The sequence below is a fragment of the Daktulosphaira vitifoliae genome, unplaced genomic scaffold (assembly GCF_025091365.1).
Source record: "Daktulosphaira vitifoliae isolate Bord-2020 unplaced genomic scaffold, ASM2509136v1 Scaffold_5, whole genome shotgun sequence".
NCBI classification, from domain to species: domain Eukaryota; kingdom Metazoa; phylum Arthropoda; class Insecta; order Hemiptera; family Phylloxeridae; genus Daktulosphaira; species Daktulosphaira vitifoliae.
Genome location: NW_026099576.1, coordinates 8,237,035 through 8,263,198, shown reverse-complemented (window position 1 = coordinate 8,263,198; position 26,164 = coordinate 8,237,035). Strand labels below are relative to the sequence as shown.

General features: G+C 24.3%; 2 protein-coding genes across 4 annotated transcripts; one reads left to right on the top strand and one right to left on the bottom strand.

Moving 5' to 3' along the window:
- Positions 1-169: 169 nt before the first annotated feature.
- Positions 170-10,630, bottom strand: LOC126907566 (uncharacterized). Of its 2 annotated transcripts, none has more exons than XM_050688931.1 (11): positions 10,124-10,630; positions 9,544-9,719; positions 8,705-8,768; positions 8,296-8,569; positions 8,019-8,230; positions 6,420-6,557; positions 5,557-5,615; positions 5,260-5,312; positions 2,291-2,467; positions 2,126-2,208; positions 170-1,679 (listed from the first exon to the last, which is right to left on the bottom strand). In XM_050688931.1, the coding sequence occupies exons 1-11, from the start codon at positions 10,169-10,171 to the stop codon at positions 432-434; spliced, it is 2,532 nt and encodes an 843-aa protein (XP_050544888.1). In that variant the 5' UTR covers positions 10,172-10,630; the 3' UTR covers positions 170-431. The 2 variants fall into 2 exon arrangements, with proteins under 2 accessions (XP_050544888.1, XP_050544887.1); XM_050688930.1 differs by having other exon boundaries at positions 172-1,679; positions 6,420-6,563; positions 10,124-10,629.
- Positions 10,631-10,750: 120 nt separating this feature from the next.
- Positions 10,751-23,632, top strand: LOC126907565 (N-alpha-acetyltransferase 25, NatB auxiliary subunit). 2 transcript variants are annotated; one of them, XM_050688928.1, is made up of 15 exons: positions 10,751-11,019; positions 11,093-11,178; positions 11,240-11,378; positions 11,863-12,056; positions 12,117-12,254; positions 12,479-12,633; positions 13,173-13,435; positions 13,524-13,696; positions 14,445-14,608; positions 16,982-17,154; positions 17,225-17,394; positions 17,468-17,635; positions 17,711-18,397; positions 23,035-23,163; positions 23,228-23,632. In XM_050688928.1, the coding sequence occupies exons 1-15, from the start codon at positions 10,950-10,952 to the stop codon at positions 23,576-23,578; spliced, it is 3,060 nt and encodes a 1,019-aa protein (XP_050544885.1). In that variant the 5' UTR covers positions 10,751-10,949; the 3' UTR covers positions 23,579-23,632. The 2 variants fall into 2 exon arrangements, with proteins under 2 accessions (XP_050544885.1, XP_050544886.1); XM_050688929.1 differs by lacking the exons at positions 10,751-11,019; positions 11,093-11,178 and having other exon boundaries at positions 11,306-11,441.
- The last annotated feature ends 2,532 nt before the right edge of the window (positions 23,633-26,164 follow it).

The window sequence follows — 26,164 nt, the reverse complement described above, 5'->3', positions numbered from 1 at the left end:
CTTAGGATCTTAATTGCAGCTATACTAAAATTTTGAAGCGGTGGCTATATTAATTAATTAATATTCTTAATTAAACTTAACTAAAACAATATTTAAATACTTGTCATATTCACAAATTACATTCACATTATAAAAAAAACTGCATGGTGTTTAAAGAATACAAAATATATGTATAATTTATTGTTGGAACAAATTGTAAAATGAAATATAAATTAGTAGTTTAAATAATTTATTTACATATAAAGCAAATGCAATTTTTCATTATTTTATAATTTTTTTTTTTTTACAAATATATTAAACAATGATTAAATAGTACAAAAAAGGTACAAAAAATTAATTGACATAGAAAAACATAATACTGAAATCTTAAATAAAATATCTTTAACAAAACTCAATAAATCAACAACAAAATTATCTTTGGTTATTAAATCCTAAACATCATCATCATCTGAAATAATTATAGGTTCATTGTACAGACTAGACGTAGGATGATATACATTTTCAGTCTTATAATCTCTACTATTACATTCAGATACAGAATATTCTAAAATAGAAGTTTTTAAAACATTAGAATCTGAGAGTTGATCAACAGAATCTTGTTCATTACCAATTTCAAAACCATTACAGCTTACACCATCTTCTAGGATTTCTTCTATAATCCAATTTTGAGCATTATTTTCATTTACATTTTCCATTGCACTATTATTTGATTCTGTGTAATCCATATCATACACAATTTCTTCTTCAATTTGTTGAATACCTATTGTTTCATTAGAACATTCGGTAGCATCAATTTCTACCTCCTGTATTAAATCATGTGCAAAATATGATTTACTTTGATTATTTATTCCATTAGTATGAACCCAATCCATGGTCAAATTTGTCATAGTTGAATTAGACATAGAGTCTAATGTTTTTTCTTCATGACCATTATTGTTTATCAATCCATTTAATTTTGGTTTAATATTTTTTATTAAATTGTTTTCAGAAATAGAGTATTTTTTATGATTTAAATTAGTTTGTTCAATAGAAATGTTAAAATCAGTTGGTCTATTTGGTAAATTTTTTAAACTAGAAGTATCACTTTTTTTTTTTTCATATCTATTATTATTATCGCTTACATCTTTGTGACTGAATGTTAATTTCTCGTTATTTTGAAGATCAATTTCACTTTCTTTCATTTCTTCTTTAAAAGTTAATGACTTTTTGGTACTTAAAGGTTCAATTGAAACTGATCTTACATATCGATCATAAGTGAAATTAAATTTAATACAGCCAAATGACACCGTGGAACCACTACATAAAAAAGCTAAGCCTGGATATCCATCTTTAGGAATAAGTCTTTTTGAACATGAACATTGTACATTAGAGTAATTATGTGTAGTGTTACTTAACATATTCATGTAATTTTTTGACAATGATCGATAATCTAATAGAGAATTTTGTTTATTTGTGTTATACTTGAGTGAAAACTTTCCATTATTGGTTTCATTTATAGAAAATATTGGCTGCTTTCTCATCAACTTTCGTCGTTTATTTATATGTCTTTTTATTTGAGAGTTAATTTTGTTCAATTTTTTATTGGTCAAATCTTTAGGCTGATAGTTACCAAAATAAGAAATATTATTAACTATTATACCATATTTACTATGGTTTTTAATGCTAAAATCTCCAAGTTTCTAAAAAAAAAAACACATAATTTATTTAAAAGTAATAATAATGCACAATAAAATAAGTAAAGATCCTTATTCATTAAGTTTTTAACTCGGATACTGAATTTTTTTTATGTAGCATTAAATGCTCATAATTCAACAAGTACAAACCTAAGGCGGTTAATGTGTTATAAAACAATTTTCCAAATGAGAATATTATGAATGTTATATTTTATTAACTTCTTTACAGGTCTTTGAAACACCTAGAATGTAAGGACCTTAAATGACACTTTAGGCTTAGAATAATAAAACGAGTAATTTAAAAATACAAGATCATTATGCAAAAGTTTTATTGAATTGTTGTTAAAAATCAACCTTTTAAATAGTTATCGCTAAAAAAATTATCAGTATAAACTTAACTGAATATCCAATAGTTTACAATTAATTTAATAGAATAAATAATTAATAAATACCTCATCAAATAAAATGGTTGCATGGACATCAGAAACATTTTCACAATTGATATAGTTAAGTAAACAGAGATCACATTCAGATGCTGAAATATTAATATAAAACATAGTTAACATTAAAAACCTTCTAAAGTTTACATGAAAATTAAAACAAGAAAAGAAACTTACACGTTCCAATGGTAAATTCCAATTTTTGTACACAAGTGGTTATGTTAGGTGGGTTTGTGCAAGATAGATATGCTAATGGTTTTGTAGGTATTGATAGATAGCTTTTTTGTAGTTGATAAAGGCGTTGAAGAGCAATGAACTTTATTGAAATATCATTTATAACATCTGCATCATTATCTGTTCAATATTAATAAAAATTAAGAAACAATTTTATAAAAAAAACTATGCACAATTTATTGTGTGTGATAAAGCCAATAATGGTTTGATACTAATATCAGTATTTGTTGATTTACCATATTACTTTTTTAAATAATGATTCAAACAAAATATTATAAATTAACAAACTTTAAATCCCTATGGTAAGATATTTCACCTTCTTCATGCTTTGGAATGTGAATAGTGTATATTTGCTTAACAAATTAATAGATACTTATAATTTTGGTAATTATTTGAACGTAATGTGGCAAATAAAATAAATTCAAAATAAGTTTTTAGTAGCATTTATAGTAATTTAATAGTAAGAATTGATCAGTTGTGTCCAATATTACTTATAATTAAACATATATTTAAAATATTAATTTAAAACTAAACAATATTTAACTATAAAAAACACAAAAAATACTAAAAAATTATGTATATGTAAATTTTGGGAATAATATTACTAACCTAACACATACTCATACATACAATTTTTTAATAATTTTTATGGCGCTTTGGGTATATTTTAAATATTTTTTAGTTTTAAATTAATATTTTAAATATATTTTTTTAATTAAGTTCTACCGTAATTTGTTACGTAATATTACGTTAATATAATTTTCATTATATTAACAAATGTTAAGGATAACTAAGGCTTCATCATCTTAGTGAAGATATTCTAGAACGCCAGAATGAAAGTTTCGACAAATGAGATCGAACATGAAAGTTATGTTAACTGTGTTCTTTGATTTTAATGCCATAATGCATCATGAATTCTTGCCCAGAAATCAAACGGTCAATAAAGAGTACTATCTACAAGTTCAACACCATTTTCGTAAAGCAATCCAAAAAAATGCTCGGATTTATGGGAAAATGATTAATAGTTTTTGTACCACAATAATGCACCTGCTTACACTTTATACTGTAACGATGCCCCAGCGTCCATATTTGCCAGATATGGCTCCGTGTGACTTTTCTATTTTCTTTTCCAAAAATAAAGAGAGGTTTGAGCATTTTACAAGCATAGATGACATTAAAAGTGCATTGTTGAATGAGCTGAAGGCTATCCCAAAGATGGAGTTTGAGAAGTATTTCGAGGACTGGAAGAAGTGTTGGTACAAGTGCATAATATCTAATGGGGACTTTTTTGAAGGCGTCATCATTAATGTAGTCGAATAAATATATATTTTTTCAAAAAACAAAAATTTGCGTTATTTTCTGAACACACCTCGTATACATAATAATTTGTACAACTAAAAATACATTGATTTAGAAAAAAACTCATGATGAACTGTGTTTTTTCGAAAAGTAGAAAAAATTGTATAGTAATAAGTTTTTAACTCTTACCTCAGTATAAGAGGCAGTAACTACAGTAATAATATGAATATAAAACCAATGGATTAAGTAAAACGTTCCAAAATTATTAAAGAATTAATTTTTCTTAGCTTTTGATAAAATTGAGGAGTATGAATTTTTAAACAAACACATTTTTTTTCTATCTGAATTTGGAATACTCCAAAGAGTATTGTTACACTTTAATTGTCTTTTTAATATTCTATTATTTACAATAATTGTAGATAATTATTAACTATTATCTAAACATTGATTAAGATCAAGAATTATGCTTAAAGTGTAGCCATTATAAATAACTTAAAGAAAAAAAATGGTAGCATAGTGGAGTCGTAGCGTAGCTGACACAATTATAGATGATAACTGATAGTGATTAAAATCACCATCATAAGAAATGCTTCAATGTAAATCTGTAGATAGTGTTTAATTTTAAGAAATTGGTGGATTATTCCAAAAGCAAGGATAGTAATATCTTTAACTAGACACCAGTTGTGATCATTTGACATAATGTTTAAAAATTGTGTGTTTTTATGATTACATATGATTTATGTATACATGAATGTTATATATATATCAATGTATCACATTTATCATAAATTATTCAATTATTTGCAAAATAAGTACAATATTTCTTTTAATTAGATATATTTCATGATTTATCAGCTATTAATTATTTTTTATCATACCTTATAGGAATGACAACATAGTTTTTTTTTTAATAGCTACATATTACACTATTTTATACAATAAAAAATTATTTAGGCAATACTTCGAAATGTATTAAAATTTTAATATATGGGCAGATAGAAGAAGAACAGCCAAGAAATATCTAATGATGTAAATAATTATACTCGCGTTTTTTCCCTATTCTATATTTGAAAATAGTTATAAATTATAAAATACTGGTCCAAAAGTTGTTTATGACCATCATTTCCTTATAGGATAATTTTCTATGATATCTATAATGCTAAAAAGTAATTACTTAATTTGTAATTACATTACAAAATGAACTTTGTTAACCTGGTAAACAGGAATTCAGTTTGTTAGAAAAAAAAATACAGTATAATTTTTTAAATGTTAATAGTAAGTTTTTTTATCATTTGAAATAAGTGTTATTTTTGAGAGACAAAAAAGGTATAATATAAAGCTGTTGTATTATTTTTTCTACATTATTTACAACTTCAATAGCTTTTTTCATTAAATCAAAAATAACATAATATTCAGCTTAAATACTAATATCTTGTATACTAACACTAAGTTTTATTTTACAGCAATAATAGTCTCCAAAAATGTTAATAGAATATCAATAGGATAAAAATATCTTTAAGTACTTCTTTTTAACTCTACTTATATTTTTAAAGTAATAAAAGTATTAAAAGCTTATAAAATTGCCCATTATATTAGGTATTTTTAACACTTACTATCAATTGAAATGTCAGGAGTCATTGATTTTAGTTCAAATGTTGCAATATCACTAAAAAAAAATATATATTTAAAACTATTTAAGAATAATATTATTAAATTTATATTTAAAAAAAAGCTTCTGTTTTACTGAATTTATACAAGGTTTAAGTCTTTTGGATCATAATAATAATATAATATAATCACAGAAATAATTTTAATTCCATAAAAATATATAAATTGTACTTGACTGAAACCTTATTATAATTAATCCTATTAAAGCCAAATTATATATATATATATATTTTAATTATTACCATAGAATTTGTAAGGAAGCTGTTGTAAATGGTTCAGTAGGAATGTTGTTGTCATTACTCTAAAAATATTAAAAGAAAATATTAAAACTACTTTATAATTATAAATAATTTCAATAGTTTTACATAATTATATTACAATGGTTTAATAACTAAAAAAAATTAACCTTTTATTCAGTTTAAATAAATTCATTAAAACACACTCTAATATAAGAATTTTATAAATAATTTAAAATCAAAGATAAATTAGAAAAAAATAAAATTTTAAAATATGAGTATTCTGACTTGGAAAATATGTTATTTTTTAAGAATAAAAATATTCATATACAATAGATATAAGGTGTATATATTTTAATACAAAGAATCAATTTGAAATGTTTCCTTTATTAAACAATTCTTGTGAAACAATTACCCTTTTTTTTTTTTTTTTCAAAATATTTATTATTGAAGTCATCTACTCTATTCAAATATTAGGACTTTTTTAAAATAATTTAAAGTTTCCTTTTGTAAAATTTTATATCAATTTAATTAACTGTAAAAATATACAACATTTTAAACTATACTTATTCATTCAATTTAAAAATATCTCAGGAGTAAAATGTGTATAGTAAATATATAATTTTGAAAGATGCTTAACACAGAGGATATGTATAACAAACCCTAATTTTCAATAACTAGAATTCAACATTTTTCTAGGTAATTAGAATTAATATTAAAATTTTAAGTTTTTTATTAAAAATTCACCAACAAAAGTAAAATAACCACATTTATAGCTTATTTTATAGTCTGCTTAAACCATAAAACTTATTCCTGAAGTGTTATTTTTATTTATGAAAAATGACAAAATCTAAATGTTATATATTTACTTTCTTATACACATTATCAACAGAATTGGGAATGCTGACTAATCTATTTACAATAGGGCTTGACATTTGGCATCGCAATCTTTTGATTGTAATACAATCTGAATACAACTGATCATCTTTAAAAAACCTTGGATAAGCCTGTTCCTAGGAAAAATTAAACATACAAATATTAATTTTTTTATAAAATAGAACTAAATAAGAAGTATTTATAAAATACTGCACTCATTGTTTTGTAAACAAAGATTAAATATATAAAAATTTTTGGAAATATTTTTCTGTAACAATGTTTTGAGTACTCAAATTATAAATGAAAAAACAGTTGCAGCAGTGTGACCATGGCATAGTTGAAACAAGTATAGATGATATCTGACAATGATTAAAATCACTATCATAAAAAACACTTTGATGCAAATCTGTTAGTGTATAATTTTAAGAAATTGATGATGTTCCCAAAAGCAAAATTAATTCCTATTTATTTCATTATTCCTAATTATCAGTTCTATGATTTATAAGAATAAAATATAATTAAATATCTATTATAGCACTCATTAAATTGATATTTAATAATTTAGTATTGTAATTTTTACGGAGAAATTATAAAGTATTTGATACTTTTATGGTAAAAGCATATAAAAATTGAAGGATTTGATACAAAACTTTACATTTGTTGTTATGAATAAATGGTCTACAAGGAAATTTCATTAAAGTCCAAAATATACTCTACTAAACTAATTTTTTGTATTGTTTTAAATTTGCAATTAATTATTCCCATCACTGCTAATTTTTGATATTATTAATAATTATTTAAAAACGAGTATTAAAACATAAAAAAAGCTAAAAATTATTACTATGACTTTTAACTCAACTTGCAAGTTTGAAATTGACATCATTAAATAGAAATTTTTATAAGAATTAAAACATGGTATTGTTAAGATTATTATGCAGTCAGAAAATTTTATAATTACTATTTAATTTATAAGTAAAGGTCAATACTTTTTTGCATTTTTACTGTAATAGATCACTTAAATAGAAATCATAGTAATTATTTCTGAGTAACTTTTGGTATTTAAAAAAAATTTAAAATTGAAATATTCAGAACTAAATAGATTTTGACAGTTTACTTTAAATAAAAATTTATAGATCAATTTTTTTGATTGTAAAAATACAATGTTATATTTAAAAATTCTATTTTTAGTAAATAAAATAAATATGATCAATTGTGGTTTATTATAAAATAATATAATAAAAAATAATTATACTTATACAATTTTTTAAAATTTTTAAAGTTTATCTAAATTGAGTATTTGGAAAAACATTATAAATTAATTAAGAAAATTTTAGATTTGACTACCATTCATATTTTAATATAACAATTTATTTGACTTTGCAATGTAATTACTTGTACTATAATTTTTATATACCTTACTATATTCATGTATTCAATTAAAGATTATATACTTTGTTTCAATCTAAAAGACTAGAATAATTAAATAAATAACCTAATATAAACGCCAAACATAAATTCAATATTATAAAAATTAAGTTGTTTGCAGTAGCAAGTTTTAATATAAAATTAATAGCATATGTGATATGACTTACATAAAATGTATTATGTTCTGGACATAACCATTTCATATTATGATCCCAATCACGAATAGGAGGATCCAAGCAATCAAGATGATATAATCTATTACAAAAATCACATTGTACTAATCGTCCTTTAAGGACACCTTTTTTACACAAACAACATTTCTCATCTTTACGGAGAAACTTAAACTTATCTAGTTGTCTTCGTATTGTTTGTTTGCCATCTTTAAAAAAAAGGAGTTAGTTTAGTTCTATATAAATTCATACTAAGTACTTCGATTTTACTCACTATATTTTCGTACTAAAGGCATTTTAAAAATTGATTTAAGTCCAGGTAAAAAACGTGGAGTTTGCAGATCAAATTTATGCTTCATTACTGATTTGATATCTGTAAATATCATGCACTTCGGAGAATTGCTTTCACCTATAATTTTTTGAACAACACTAGGCAACATGTCAACTTCAAATCTATCTTTGCTCATAAAATCATAAGGACAACTAGAATCATCGTCACTCTCAGTCTTATCATAATTATTTAAAGGAACTTCATACATTGGCTCTTTCTGAAATAATAATTATCATGGCTAAGGAAAAAATTAATTAAAAAATTATGAAAACTATTTAAATTATAAATCATAAAGTACAAATCTAGGAGGAATATAAAATTATTATTTTTATTTTAAATAAAATGTTCTTACATTGTTTATAAAACATTTTCTGCACAGCCATTCACCATCTGGTAATTTAGTTAGAGGAGGAATGCTAAAAAAAATTAAATATTGATTCAATTGATTAAAAAAAATTAATACACATTTTTAGAGAAATAAATTGACTCACAAAATAAATACAATATTGGACAAATGATTTTTTATCCATTAGTTATACACAATTATTGTTAATCAGTTACTAATTACTTTTTAGAATCATGACTCATAGCTTATAAGGGTGTGAACTTAATTTTTTTAAATACAACATACTATATTGTACAATAAAAAATTATCTAATTAAGAAAATGACAGGCCTATAACAATTTTGCTTAGTATACGAAAAATATAAAAACTTTATAACAAATTATAAATAGTTATGTACAATAGGAATTTACTGACTTTTTTAGCCATGAGGTTTCATCAGGTTGACAGGCGGTGTAAAAATCTGTCTAATTATTAAAGTAAAGCAGATACCGAATAATTGAGATAGAAGCTATAAAAAGATAATGATGATAATAAAGTACTGTCAGAATACATTATTATAGTAGAGTTGAGGAATTTTTTAGATAAGTATTGGTTAATATCTGACAATAATTATAATCACTGTTGTAAAACACTAAATGCTAATTTGAAACAAATTTAGAAATAACTATCATATCTACCAAAAATTACATAGTTATTGACTTTAAAGGCAGATTATTCATAGAAGACAAATCGTCAGAATCTTTATTGATAATACAATATACAAAAAACCTTAACAATTAATTTATTCAAATGAATAAATTTTATGGATACAATATTAATACATTTTACAGGAAATTCTATCTTACTGGCAAGTAATATGGTATGATCTTGGACATCTATCACAACATACAATATCACCTCCTTCACGACATGCATCACAAAAATCATGATTATGTTCTTTACCAGGTTGACGATAATAAGTTACGTTTGAATTTTTTTGATTATTTATTGATTTTGGTTCTGCAACCAGTTTCATAATATCCTAAAATGGTACAAAAATTTGAAATAAAAGATTTATAATTATTTATACTTCATATGTGTCAAATACCAATATGTTATGTGATTAGCTTCATCTATCTATTTGAACAACAATAAACAACTTAATTAATTATAAATATTATAATTAATAATATTATTATTAATTAGTGGAATGTTTAAATTATTGAACCAACCACACAATAGTTAGAATAAATAAACATAATGAACTCTGACACCCTTAGTTGAACACTACAGAGAAAGTTTTAAAAGTAAAACCATACATTGAAAAACGCAGAAATAAAATTAAAGATTACATTTATCTTTAAAAGAATGTTATAGTTTTGAACTTAACTAAATAAATGAATAATGCAAAAAAATTATTTATAATATCGCTTCAAATACACTTACTTTCATTAAGTCAATATGACGAGGTGAATTTGATCTTTTGTATGCCATTGTGACAACTTAAATATACTTTAATATTTCGTGTGTAATTATAGGGGAAAATAAACATTAACATCGACAGAACTCCAATTACATGTAAAATTATTATATGACAAATGAGGTGTTAAAATAAAACTTTAATTGTCAGGGTCGCATTTTGAGTATTTATTAAATACTTTGTTTGGTACTAAAGACAATTGTTGCAGACGTTACTGCGATCATTTTATACAGATCCAGAGCAAGTAACAATTATTTGAAACCTCATCATAACTTTGTTAACTTCGTCTTCTTCAACTTCACGGGGTCAACAGCATTAGTCCCGAGGCGCAAGACATTAAACATGAATTGTAGAGCCTCATTCGTGGACAAACAATAGTAGGTTTCAATAGTTATAAGCAGTAAAACGAAAATTATTCAATTCATTTCATGACGAGACAAAAAATCGAAATATATTCTTATTATTGTTTACCTTTTATCTGTGCACTACATAATAATAATTAATTGGTCAATGTTTTGAAAAAAAATTAATTTTTTTTTCATCTCTTCTTACCACACTGGTTGTCGGTTGATAGTCATTTTTTGTGGTTATAAACACGGAATACCGTAAATTGTGAATTGTGATTTTTATTCATTGAAATTTTAAGTTTTATTTTTAATTAAAACTTTTTATAATCACTTCCTAAAACAATTTTTTTAATATAAATTCATATTAGTTTAGAAATCTTCATAAATAATATAATTAACTGCTATAAGTACGAAATCGTACCGAAGTAAATTCTATTATATTCAAATGGCATCTAGAGGTAAACTTGCAAGAAATGATCATTCAATGACAGAACGACGATTAAGGCCAATTTATGGTAATTTTAAATTATTCATTCAACATTTTAAATTTTAATTTCATTATGATTAACTGTGTTATTTATTATATAGAATGGATTGACAATGGCAATTACAAAAAAGCATTACATGAATTAGATAAACTTATTAAGAAAATGCCTTCTCAAAATTGCTCAAAAGTATATTTTGTATAGTATGATTCCCTTTTAAAAATTTTGTTGAAATAATTGATAATTATAGGCATTAAAAAGTTTAACATTAATACGATTGGGAAAAAATCAAGAAGCTGAGAATCTTTTAGATGAAGTACGAAAATGCAAGCCATCTGATGAATCTACTTTGCTAGCTCTAACAGCATGTTACAGGGAATTAAAAAAACGTAAATTGTGGCATTATAATAATTTTCTTGATGTATAAATGAGGATGTGTAGGTTTTATTTTTGTAAGCTTTCAAATTATTTCAATATTTTCTTAAATATTTTTAAAAAATTTTGATAGTTGTCCAATGATTGCTAAATATTTTTTAACTGAACATTAAAAATCTATTGATTATTTCTTAAGTATCTATTATTATAAATAATCTGTCAGATAATTTTTTTTAATTTTCTACATTAAGTGCATTAATGCATATAAACATTTTTAAACCAAATTTTGTTTTCTATCGAAATTATTTACTGATAGATTTTAAATAATTAGGATGAAAAAAGATACATACCAAAATTCTCCTAAGTGTTATTGTACTCTGTATAGCAAATTCTCTACTTTTTGTTTTTAATAAAACAAAATATCTTATAACTTTCTTAATAATGATATGAATTTTTTTAATAAGTTGTTTAATTCCAAAAATTGTGTTTATTGATTAGCTCAGTTAGTTTGTGAGGTATATGAGGATGCTTTACTACAAGATCCAACTAATGAAGAATGGTTATCTAGTTTATTTATGGCCTATGTCAGAATATGTGATTATAAAAAACAACAACAAATAGCATTAACATTACACAAGGTTAAACCAAATAATCCATATTATTTTTGGGCTGTTATGAGTATTGTTATGCAAGTAATATTATTGTAGAGATTAATTTTTTCAATAATTTTTATAAATTATGTAAATTTATAGGCATATCAATCTAATGATGAAATATCAAAAAGGATAACATTGCCATTAGCTGAGCGCATGGTACAAAAATATATTAATGAAGATAAAATTGATGCAGAACAGGAAATACAACTTTACTTAATGATACTAGACATGCAAGTTAGTTAAAATTATAACATTTATAATTTCCTTTTTTAAATAAGTCCTACTAAACAATTTTTTACTAATATTAATTTAAATTTAATATGTAAATACTGTTTATCTTTTAATTTATGTATTAATAAGTAGCATATTTATTAATTATTGCTTGATTATCACAAAATACTTTTTTTTTAATTCTGACTTTCAATAATATTATAATAATGTATTATTATTTTCTTTAGAATAAACATAAACAAAGTTTAGATGTCTTAAATGGGCCATTAGGAGACAAATTACACCGCACTGTTGGTTTGACACGTAAAAAAATTGATATATATTTTGAACTTCAAATGTATTCAGAAGCTAATTCTTACCTAAAAGATTTACTTCTAAAAGAGTTAGTATTTTGATATTAACTAAGGATCAACAATGATTATCTAATATTGGTTTAATTTCGATATTGATATTGTATTGAAATATTACAATATTATCAATATTAATTTGAATGGGCTTGTGAAAAATCAAATTTTAAGTTTAATTTAAATTTTATATGGAACTTTTCCAAACACATGATGATTAATTAAAATATTTAGATGTTTCATTTATGTGGTATAAAAATTATGATCATGTAATTATCAAAACAATAAAATTATATATCTTATATATAAGTGGATTCTAATCAAAATAATGTGATACTGTTATATTTTGATATTACAATAAAATATCCAAAAAATTTATTTAATAAATGTCCAAAAAAATATTTGTAAAGATCTCAAATATTTAGAATATTTTCTTTTTATTAAACATAATGTAAAATAGTTAGACATTTATTAGATTTTTTTTTTGTATCTTAATAACACTATTCATTTAATAAAAGCATTATTAAAATAAGTCAATTTTAAAAATATGTTATTTTTTAATTTTCTTTTAATCTAGCATTGATACTTGGTATTACTACACAAAGTATTTTGACTCACTTTTAAGAATTATTGAAATTAATGGAAGAGGTATTAACGGAAATGAAGAAGAAAAAATATGTACTGATTTTATTTACGATTCATCTATAGAAGAAGCATTATCTTTTTTGAATAAGCTTCAAGAAATAAACTCTGCCCAAAATTATCCACAAAGAGGAGTATATTTAGCTTATCTTGAATTATTTCTCAGACTACCAAAAGAAGAAGCAATAAAGTATTTAGGTATCAAATAACTAGTTTATTTTATTTAAAATTATTTTTTAATGTTTTAAATTTTTGTTTTTATTAAATATTTAAAATATTTTTGCAGGCTGTCCAATTAAATTACTTATAGATTATTTTAAAATATTTGGTCAAAAATCTTGTTGTTTTTATGATTTAAAACCATATATGTGTTTATTGAATGATGATAAACTATTGCATAAATTTATGAAGGCTCTAGAAGAAATTGTTAACTTGAAAGAAGGAGAATTTCCTTATTCGGTAAGATGGAAGTACATCAACAATTAAATATTTTAGCTGTAGTGTGGAATCTAAAGAAATATAATAAAATAAAAATTTCAAGATAACTTAAAATAGAGTCAAACTTTTTCTAAATTTTAATGTTTCAATTTGATGAAACAATAACCCATTCATAAAATAACTAAATAAATTCTAAATAAAAAATATGTAAAACTTTTTAATATGTAATTTTAATTGATAGTTGATTTTAGCATTTAGTATACTCTCAAAAGAAAAGTATTTGTTTATTTCTATCAAGAATATATTTCAAATAAGTTGATACGCTTATCAATATCATATAAAACAATATTTCATTAAATTCTGTTGTAAAAGAAGTTTTAGTTCTTCTGCAATCTTCAAATAGCTTATTATCCAAGGTATGATTTGTTTATAGGAATAAGAAGGATTACCCATTGAGTTTTCAAACTTAACAAATTTAAACTTGTCAAAAATTTTTTATAAATTTTACAAAACTATCAAATTTAAATCTAACGGTTTAAAAATAAATTTTAATGAAATATTTTTCTTAATTCCTTAATAATAACTTACTCTATCAAAGTGAACATTTGTTACATACAACTGATTACTTTTATTTAATTGGATAGACTGTTATGTTATATTTCTCGTTAAGTTACTTTTCTTTATTTATTATTGTTGTCTTTCTTATTAATTTCACCTTAATTACTAAGGAAAAAAATATATTTTTTAACAATTTTTGTTAATTTTATAGAAACTTCAAATGGAACAATTTTTGTCAAAGCTTCAATTAGAACGTTATGTTGGACTACATGATCAGTTGAACATTGACCAAAAATTAAATTTAGCAGATAGATTGCTTAAATGTTACCACCGATGTGAGGTATTTAATAACAATCAACGGTCATCAGAAATAATGTAAGTAATATAAATGTATATGTATATAAATAGGTATATACATTTATCTCTAACTTAAGTTTTTCTAAAATTAATATAATTTTAGGAATTTATTTGGCTTTTTAGTCATTATACTAATTATAGTATATATTTTATGAATAGTAAATATAATGTAAAATATTAATAATATATCCCTGACTTTATTCTATACTTAAAAATAGACACTGAAAAATTAAAGCCAAAAAATTTTTTTACTGGTAGCAATGTGTTTTAAGTAAATTGACCAAAAATACCCCAAAAAATAATAATGACCACTAAATTTTTGGTCAAATATCATGGTTATCATATCGTTATTATTTTTTATGTAGAATATAACTGTTTTAGTTTCAAAATTCTTAATAATAAATTTATTACATAATTAACCAAAATTGTAATTAATGGGTTAATTTTCAATTTAGTGAAAATTTAATAAAAAAAATATATATATATTATATGAATTTTTAATATTTTTGATTGATATGTACATTTTATACAATGGCAATTTTTATTGTTCAATTACAAAACTTAATATTTTTTTTACAAAATAAAATATTAGAGGTTTTTCTTACATTAAAAAAAAATTATGTTGTTTATCATTAATATCTTTTAAGAGCCATGCCTAGAATACATTTTTTTGTATGCATAAAAATATACTGCAAAATCTTTGGTTTATTACAGATTTAGGTTTTTTCAAACATTTATTTTATGTATATATATAAAGCTTGTAAGACGATTTATAGACACTTTTTTGACAAACCATTTTGGAAATCATGAAAATCTGAAAATATAGATGACATTTTAAAATAAAGTTTATATCTTTATAAAAATCAGCCAAAAAATTCAGTATATTAATATTTAAAGTATAAATAAATTGATAATTAAATGTAAAAAACAAAAGCCTAAAGAAATTTTCAAAATCATTTTTATTTTACGAGAAATTAAATAGTTTTTGATATATGGATTATCCTATCATAGATATATATACACATATTTTTTACTTGGGTGGTAAAGATAAATTTTATAATATATATATATATATATATCTGTTTTTGTGATTTTTTTAAACCTAATGTATTATTATAATATATATCAATGCAGGTATGGAATGTTACTAAAAGTCATTTTTCTCTTTTGTCATCGATCATTATTATCAAAAGAATGAAAATATTTCCATACTGTTAATCCCAAAAATTAAAAATGAGAGTAACAAAACCAAAATATCAACTTATACATATAAAGTTAACTTTCCCAACTTACACAACTCTTGTTACATATTGTAGGATAAAAATAAAAATTTTTGCCAATAACTTATCATAATTATGTAAAAAGTCTTATGAGTTAAACAAAAAATATAAATTGGTGTATAGGATCACTGTTTTTCGTGTTATAATTTTTTATTTCAATTTTTTTTTCTATTAATTTGTCTATATCTTAGGTTAATGAGTTATATAAGAGGGTGGTAGGTGGGTAATTACCCCATTTATCTCCTCTCTTTTACAAAAAAAATTAAAAGATTAAATTATTAGTTATAAATATTTTGCAGTTTTTAATGTCAATTCAATAAGTATATTAAGGAAGAAGGCTGCCCTTTTCAAAAAAAAAAAAAAAGTTCTAGCTACCAATGGCTTATAATAAATTACAATTTCAATTTCATGACTGAAATTATAATGAACTAATGAAGGTCAGAATAACCGAATTAAAAAAGTTCACTATGTCTCTTTTTTTATTTTTGATAAATCTATACATAAATTTTAGATACATGTTTGCCATAGAAATAACAAATTATAAAACTACTTTATAATTTGTCCCTGAAAGTTAATATACAAAATATTAATTATCAATTTCATACTAATTTTAAGTACTCTAATAATTATTTAATTACATATTGTATTTATATTTTATAAAACTAGTAATCAGAATATAATTTTGAAAATACTATTTGATGTTGCTTTTGGAATAATTTAACAATTCCTTTTAAAAATTAAATACTATTTATAGATTTGCTTCAAAGTATTTTTATGATAGTGATTTAAATCACTATCAGATATTATCTATACTTATTCCTACTATGCTATATTTTCACTGTGCTATAAAACCATTGTGCTGGGTTTATTTTATTTTTTTAATAAATTGCTATTTATTTAATTTTTTTGAACTCGCATATTTTACTTCTTATGTCACTTTGTGCCTCCATGACTGTATTATCAAATTTAAAATGTAGGACATGATTGATTCCATTCATTTATCCAATTTTTATGCAATTTATTAATTACTGTTTGTTGACTATTTAAGAAAAAAAATTTAAATTTAAGGCAATCTAATGAATAAATTTGTATGAAATTATATTATCTGTAGGGCAAATGATACATTTGTTGTTATGATGGCCCATGTTTTGTATGATATATGGGTTGAAAGTAATAAACTTGCATATATTAAAGAAGCAATAGTAGTTTTGGAGTATGCATTTTCATTGAGTCCTTCAAACTTTCATATTAAATTACTATTATTAAAATACTATCATATGCTTGGTAATAATTTAATAAATTACATTTTTATTTATATTAAATAATATTATATTAACTAAAAAATGATGTTTAGGAGCTTCTGATGCATCAAATACTGCTTATACAAATCTAGAAATCAAAAATACACAGTTGGATTCTTTAGGATATTTACATACATTTCAAGTTTATAGTGAAGGTCGTTTTCAAAATGCATCAAAATTATATTCATCAACTGTTAGATTTTTTTCACATAATTATCGTGAAGTAAATACTATATACTATTAAATTTTTCAAAAATATATTAATTATAAAAGTAACTTTATTTTTGTTTTTTTAGGTTGCTGATCATTTAACCATATCTTATAAATTTGGTTCTTTTATCAAAATTATTGAATTTGTAGAATTTCGAGAAAAACTCAAAAATTCAATTCATCATTCTATGAGCTTAATTGAAAGTCATTTTATGTCTTTGCTTGATTCTGATAACACAGATGATTACTTAGAGGTAAAACATTATAATAAATGTTCTTTGTAAATATATTAATTTAGTACTTAATTATTTTCTTATCATACTATTTAGATAATTTTAAAAATGGAAGAAATAATAGAGTATTCAAATAAATTTCACTTTGAAAAAATGATCAATAATAGAGATTATTCAGTACTTGTTAATTACAATCCACCTTCACGATGTTTATCAACAAAATACTCTTCTCAAATCTTTACTCATGATTTACGCTTTATGGAGATTCGTATAGCTTTACTTTGTTGTTTTTATTATTGTGCCAGATTGATTAAAGAATATAAGGAGCATGATTTAAAATTATCTTCTGGAGCTAATGATCATAATCTTCAGTATGATATTCAAAATTCAAAACATCTTATAAAATTGGATATTCATTTAAAAAACCTTAAAGAAATTAATTTCAATTTAGACATAAGTCCTTCTATTCCAGTACCAAAAAATGTTTTTGGAAGTTTTTTTGAATCAAAATTAATAATTTTTGAAAAATTAAAATGTTCATTATCTGTTGTTATAAAATTTATAGAATTAATTCATTCAATAGCAATTGTTGAAATAAATAATTCTTTAGAAAATCAATTATCAATTAAATTAAAAAATGATGTAACCAATTTGAACAATCAATATGAATTAGCAATTAACAATTGTCAATGTATTATTGATAAAACAATTAATGAAGTTGATCCAAATATGAAATTAGAAGGCAGAAAAGAAGTTTTGGAAGTACTTTGTGTTATGATTGATGTGAGTTATTTCTTTTTTTTTATACTATAATTATAACAAGAAATTTTTAGTTATATTGCGAAGCTGAGAAAGTATATTTTTACTATGATGCGTTTTTGGTTTTTGGTTTTTTTTTTTTTTTATGTCTGTTGTCCCTTTTTCTCTGTTCTCACTGAACCAATTTCTTTCAACAATATGCCAAAATATCACAAATTGTATCTAGTTGAAGACATTGCCCTTAAAAATTGAAAAAATTTCCCTCATTCTCTATAAATGAAAGAAATCCCCAAAATATTTACAATTTTTATAATCGATAAATTTTGACATTTTTTTTTAAATTTTTAAAAATTAATGTACCAAAATAATTTTTTTTTAATAAAAACCTTATGTATTTTTCTTTTTGAAATTCTGACCCTTTAACTACTCACAGGGAGGGATTTAAAATAGCAATTTTTTTACAAAAGTCAGATTTTTCAACATAACTTTTGAAAATGTTACTATGTTTAAAAATACTATGTTCTTTAAATATATGTTAAGTTAAAGCTGATGTTACGTACTATAAGTTAAAAAAAGAAAATTGTCCCGACGACCTATTTTCTATGTGTAAATGGCAGTTGAACTTGAATGAAAAATAGGAGTCAATTTTGCTTTTGGAATAATACTTTAATTTCTAAAAATTAAATACTATCTACAGATTGGCATCAAAATATTTTTTATAATAGTGATTTTAATTACTGTCAGATTCGTCCATACTTGTCCCAGCTATGCCACTTCCATACTGTGTTACCTTTTTTTTTCTTTGGTTATTACAAATTCTCAGCTCCTGCTAGACCAGTTTTGTTCATTAATACATCCAAAGTTCATAAATCTTACCTATTTAAACACATCACTCTCATAATTAAGATTAAAAAGTATCCCTCACTTCCACTAACAGAAATAATCCCCTAAATAGTTAATTTTGACATTTTAAAACTTTTTTACTGAATATTGCTATGACTTTTTCAAAAATGAATAGATCAATACAACTTTTATTTTTTTAATACTTCTAATTAAATTTTGTATTAAGTGAAAAAAATAAAAACCATGGAATAAAACCTCTGAAAAAAAAAAATCCACGGAATGTAATAGTAAAAAAATCAAGGAAATAAAATTCATAATATAAAAATCCATGGTAAAGAAAGGCACAATAAAAAAATTAAACTTAAAATAATTTTACAATACATATCATATAAATTTGTTTTTTATTATGGTATTTTTTTTTTTTTTTTTTTTTTTTTATTATGAAAAGGCTTCGACAACTTATGGACATTAGCCTACAGTTTTTTTTTTTTTTCATGATTATTATTTGTACATTAATTAAAGTTATAAGTTGACAATCAATTGATTTAAACTATATACACATATTTATCATTAAATTTTATACAATAATTTTATGAATTTACATTAAATTTACAAGTCTTGCGGTTTCATAGAATCTGTAAATGGCATCCGTGTTTGCTTCGCCCAGAGCTTCCTCCATGTTGTTGGGGTGGCCTAGTATACTCCGTTCATCATTGTATGTGGGACAGTGGAGTGTTAAGTGTTCAATGGTCAATGGTACTTCACATGTAGAGCAATACGGTTGTTCCTCTTTGTTGAAAATGTGTGAGTGTGTGAGTCTTGTATGCCCTATTCTGACTTTGGTGATAAGGGTATCTACTACGCGAGCTGGGTTGATAGGCGAACGCCATTTATGGACAGTTTTTTTAATGTTTTTTAATTTGTTATTGGTAGTACCATCCCATTGGGTTTGCCACTGTTGGACGGAAATTCGGTTGATTATTTTTAAAATATCTTTATATGGTAGTGACATTATTTTTGATGAGAAAGTAGAAGATATGGCTTGGTTAGCCAATGTGTCAACTTTTTCATTACCATTGATTCCAATATGTGATGGGACCCACATAAATTCAAAAATTTTATCAGAGTTATTAATGATGTTGCATATTTGGAGGGATAGTTCATTTGACGGGTTATTTGATGATAATGAAGTCAGGGCACTGTAGGAGTCACTTATGATTAGTACTTTATTCATCAGGGAGGATTCAGTGTAGGTAATTGCTTCTTTAATAGCAAAGATTTCAGCCGTGAAAATGCTTGCATCTGAGGGTAGTTTGTAAAGTCTATTTATATTGCCTGAAATGAATGCGCATCCTGTGCCATTTGTATTTTTGGAGGCATCAGTATAAATTAATTCATAGTCGTGAAAGTCGGATTTTATATTTTCATTAAAAATTGAGACAATTGTGGAGTGGGGAGTAATGTTTTTGTTCAAATGGGATAGTTGGGTGTGGATTTTGGGGTGGTACTGCCAGAATGGAGTTGTTAAAAAAGGAAATGATGTCTCAATTTTGAACTCACTGTTGTATTCCTTGCATATACGAATATAAGTGTCCATAATTGATGTTGGTCCTTTGTGTTTTCTTATTTGGGCAGGATATTTGAATAGTTGATATGGTGTTTGGTATGGGAAGGCAAGTTTTTTGGTCACGTATTTTAAGATGTTTTTATTTCTTCTGGTCTGTAGTGGGGGTTCTCCTGATATGCATAGGATACTGTCTATAGGGCTTGTACGGTAAGCACCTATAGCAAGTCGAATTGCCTGGTTATGTATTGGATTGAGGATTTGTTTTGTGTTAGATTGAGCTGAGTTATAGATATAGAATAGATATAGTTATAGAAATCATTCCAAGTATACGAGTATTTTCTTTATATTCGATTGGTATGTTATTGATGTGAATTCGGTGTAGCATATCAGTTTTCTTTTTATTGAAAATTATGCATTGGGTTTTTGATGGTGAGAATTTAAAGCCAGTTTTAGATGACCATTGTAATAGTGAGTTGATAGAAGTTTGTAACAGGTCTACAGTAGTTTTGGTGTTGATTCCGCTACAGTAGATATTACAATCATCAGCGAATAACGAGTACTTAACAGGTTTCTGTATGTTGCTAAAAATGTCATTGATGGCAACTAAAAATAGTGTGACACTTAATACCGATCCTTGGGGTAGTCCATTCTCTGTTTTTGTATGATCAGAAAGTACATTGTCGAGTTTAACTTGTATTGTGCGGTCANAGTTTAACTTGTGTTGTGCGGTCGGTAAGAAAGTTATATAAGAACATTAACATATGGCCATCTATGGACCAGCTAGATAGGATATCGATAACTCTATTTTTCCAAACCATATCATACGCTTTTTCCAGGTCAAGAGACACAAGGATGGTATGGTTTTTTTTTTTGGCGGATTCGCATATGTCTGTGTGTAGAGTAGCTAAAACATCTAATGTTGAATGTTTTTGTCGAAAGCCATATTGTTGTTTGATAAATTTATGGTTCGTTTCAAGGTACCAAACTAGCCGTCTGTTTACAATTTTTTCAAGTAGTTTGCAAAGTGTACAGGTGAGAGATATTGGTCGGTAGCTAGTAATATAAAATTTATTTTTTTCAGGCTTTAAAATTGGTTTTACAATTGCTTCACGCCATTTATTTGGTAGTATACCATATGTCCAGATAAGGTTATAGATTGCAAGAATGTGGTTAAGTGCATATTCTGATAGGTTTTTGATGAAGGCATACGGTATATCATCAGGTCCAGGACTTTTACTTGAGCATTTAGTTAATTCATAGTGTAGTTCTTTAATTGTAAGAGGGAGGTTGTACTCATAATCATTATTGTGAATATATGCATTTATGTCGAAGGATTCATCTTTGGTGTTTTTGTGGGTGATAAAATTATTTTCGAAGTTTGAGTTGCTGCTGTTATTTTGGAAATGTGTAGCGAATGTTTGCACAATTTCGGAAGTCGACGATAGTTCAAATTTGTTATCTCCGTGTTCATAGTATAGTGTTTTGGGTATTTGTTGGTATTTTATTCCTTTAAATGCTTTGATTTTATTCCATACAGTAGTTGAGTGAGATTGGTTGTTTATAGATGATGTGAATTTATTATGGTATTATCTATTAGTATTCATACTACAACTGAGCAAAAACAACATTTAATATTGCTTTTATATTTTTAACATTTTTTACTATGAGTAGACCTATTATAACAAAATTGAATAAAGTTGATACAAAATTTTGCTGAATGAGATATTTATTTATAAAAAAAACAAAGGTAAAACATTCAAATTTTTAGAAAAATCTAAGCAGATACTAAATTAAAAATAAGAAACATATAAACATAAATATATTAATTATTTATTATTTCATTATTTAACTTGTGTTTATAATTACTATTACCTAAATTGTACAATTATTTTTGTATTAACATTATTATTGTTATAAGTCGAACTTTTATTAAACCTGAAAGCATAGGCATAGTTCTAAATAATCATTGAGGGCTAAGTCTCCTCAAAAATAAATTTTTTTTAATTATCTATAATGTTATATAAAAATATTTTTTAGGGGAAGGGAGAGATTATCAAAAGCCACCAATTTTTTTCTAACTTCTATGATGATGGAGAAATATATGTAAAAGAGATTTTACTACCCTAACTAATTGACAAATTTTTTTTGGTTTTAATATATTTTAAAAACAAAATTAAGCATTCTAATCTTAAATTATTAAGAGCTAAAAAAAATTTACTTATTTTGATAGTTAAATGATTACTTTTTTTAGATGACTAATTGTTCTTGTGTGTTAACTTCAATGGCAATACATTTAATGAATAATTTACAAAATAGAGTAATTTTAGATCCTAAAAAAATTAAAGCTAAACGAAAAAATCAATGTGTGGACCAAAATGAAGTAATTTCAATTCATAACTTTGTATATTTTTAAATATAATTTGACTTCACTTTTATTTATGTAGACTGTTTTCAAAGACAAATCAGAAACTATAAGAAGTATTATTGGAATTGTACAAAATAGAACTAATCAATTACTTGCAATTACTAAGAATTTAGAAAAAGAATGGAATCATTTAGGTTGCAGTAATGCTAATGGATTAATGTTAAAAAAATTTGATTTAAACTCATCATACAATATTGCAGAAGAAGATCAAGAAACAAAAAAAATTAGACAAATCACAGCTGATAGATGGAAGCAATTAGTTGATACAATTGATAAAAAAATTAATAATAGTTATAGTGGTTCATTAGATGAAATAATTAAGACTTTAAAAAAAAAACAAATTCTTATCAACAAACTATCAGTATGTTAAATATATATTTGTTTAAAATCTATTTTGTAAATATATAAACTGTATATTGAAAAATTTAGTTATTCCAACATGCCAAAACAAAAAAAAAATGATAGTACTGTTAATAATACTTAATATTTAAAATATCCTGAATGTTGTTTTTTTAAAAATTTAAATTTTCATTAAAATGTTTTCAGCTCTGTGTGGTAACTATAGGTGGGTCTTTGTCATAAGTATAATGAAAAATAAAATTTCGATTTAGGGAGGCTGTTGAAATTTTAAGGAGCTCCCTTAATCCCTCCCAATGGCCGCCTATATTGATAACAATATGAAGATTATATTCATTTGTTATCTAGCTGATCATAGTAGTATGTGAATCGAAAAATCTTTTTATTTAAATAGCTTGCATAGTATTAGTATAATTCGACAAATATCTTTTATTGCTGATACTATTATTAAAGAGTAATTTATAGAAATGGTGCAACAAATTTTAAAGATATATGAGAATTGATCCATCATAATCTTATTTTATAAAAATATAAAATTTGATATTAAGATATTATAAATTAACAAATCAAAATTTTCTACGTAGTTTATTAGCTGACAATATATTTTGCTTTTGAGGGTAGGTTTAATTTATTTTTATATTATTACTATAATTTTTACTGTTATCACATTTTTTGAAGTTGCCATATGTGCAGTGTTCATTTTAGACATTTTCTAAACAATTATAAACAAACAAAAAATAATAATTTTATAAAATTGTTACAAATAAAAATTAATGAGCAAAAAGAGATCTAAAACCCTAATAGTTAACTAAACAACTATAATTTTCAAAAATAGCTAAATTGTTAGTGGCTATTTAAATTTCAGAGAGGGTTCAGTCTCGCTGTTCTATACCTGGATTAAACACTAGGTATGTTTCAATTAATAAAAAAAAAAATCTGTGGTCACTTATCATTTTTCCCTTTTCATTAAATATCTGATTTTTGTTTTATAGCTAAGAAAATTGATTATAAAATGTGATAAAAATAAATCCTAGATTTTTACAGTCTGAAGACTTCTTAGCATTCCGGGTTAAACAATAATACTGCTTATGTGTGAAATTATAAAAAAAATTAACTTTTTTATTAAATTTAATGTAATGTGACAAATATTCATAGTATAGTGAATGGGAAGTTGAAGCTGCCTCAGTTATTCCTGAGTGTAGGTCACTAATGTGGTTGACTTAATAAAAAAAACTTAAATATTAGGTTGGATTTATTAGATTGCATAATAGTATTTTATAATGTAAGTATATTTTACGATGAAACCCAACTTGTTTGTGGAAATCCATTTAAATCGTCATAAGTGGTTGCAAGGCTGCCACGAAGTTAAAAATTTAGAAAGTGGGTGAAAAAATGATTTCTTCGAAATTTTGTGACTTTTTTATATTATTATTATTATTACGTTGAAAAATTGTCTAGTGATTATGATACCCTTACGCCACCGCTTAAGATAGTCCCTAGTGGATAAATATTTTAATTAAATATATAGTAGTTAATTTTAAATAAATATAATTCAATATGCTGTAGTTTTTATAACTTAAACTCATCACAATGGATGCAATTTCAAATTTTTCCTTTGTGGTGGTACTTAAGATAATTATATTTCTAGTGTCGTAACAAAAAGTAATGCGCACGAAGAAGATGATGAGGAGGAGGAGCCTGCTGTCTAGGTATTCACGTGCGTGTTATTATACAGCAGTCACCGTGCTCGGCTGACACTCGGGGTTAGCTGTGGGTGTCGAAAGGCTGTTGTTATAGGAAGGGAATCAGGGTAACACCTAGGTATGAGGTGCAGACGAAGTGCAAGACACAAATAGTTTGGGTATAGGAGAGGGCAAATAACAGGAGTAGCTAAGTATGAGGTGCAAGACACAAATACTGGGCGTACCAAGTAAGGAGTTTAACAAAGTATTAGGTACAGACGAAGTGCAAGACACAAATACTCTGAAATGTTGAAGAAGAGAGTAGATAGGTTAAAAAGAAAAAACAAAGACTTTACTTTAAGCAGTAAGCCGGACAGCGACAACCGAGTACTGAGACTGATGAATGACACAAGGCACTGGAGTCGACTGACCAAGATGGTCAGGTCTTTGGGGTTTTTATAATAATTTGGACTATTGCCAATTTATTTAATTTATATTATAAAGCTGTGCAAAATTTGGGACCGATCCGTTACGGTTAACCCGTGCCCCCGGGCCTATTAACTTAGAATAATAAAAGTAAAACTCAAGTAAAGGAAATTTTACAAGAAATTCAAAATAATAACTTCAATGTTGTTTTCTCAATAAATAGCCCACAAAAACACTACATACAGTAAAAAACATGTAAAAGTCTTAAAATACGTTATAACTGATTTTGTTGATTTTTAATTATTTATTTTCATTTTATTTTTTGAAAAACGCATATTCGTTTAAAAAAAGATTCTAGAAGTTTAATTTTTTATGCCAAGTACGATAATTATATTAGATTTATTATTTTATGGACAGTTAATTAATGATTAATTACAAACCTAACAGTTTAATTTAATTGTTATTAATAATTTTTAATTTTTTTTTTTTTT

Bases quoted from the DNA above. Each gene is read 5' to 3' on its own strand.
- LOC126907565 (XM_050688928.1), top strand. From the start codon at position 10,950: ATGGCATCTAGAGGTAAACTTGCAAGAAATGATCATTCAATGACAGAA. The intron at 12,057-12,116 runs GTAATATTATTG...GTAAATTTATAG, and splicing joins TTATGAGTATTGTTATGCAA to GCATATCAATCTAATGATGA. The intron at 13,436-13,523 runs GTATCAAATAAC...ATATTTTTGCAG, and splicing joins AGAAGCAATAAAGTATTTAG to GCTGTCCAATTAAATTACTT.
- LOC126907566 (XM_050688930.1), bottom strand. From the start codon at position 10,171: ATGGCATACAAAAGATCAAATTCACCTCGTCATATTGACTTAATGAAA. The intron at 5,313-5,556 runs GTAATAATTAAA...ATTTTTTTTTAG, and splicing joins GCTTCCTTACAAATTCTATG to TGATATTGCAACATTTGAAC. The intron at 1,680-2,125 runs GTATTTATTAAT...TTTTTTTTTTAG, and splicing joins CAACCATTTTATTTGATGAG to AAACTTGGAGATTTTAGCAT.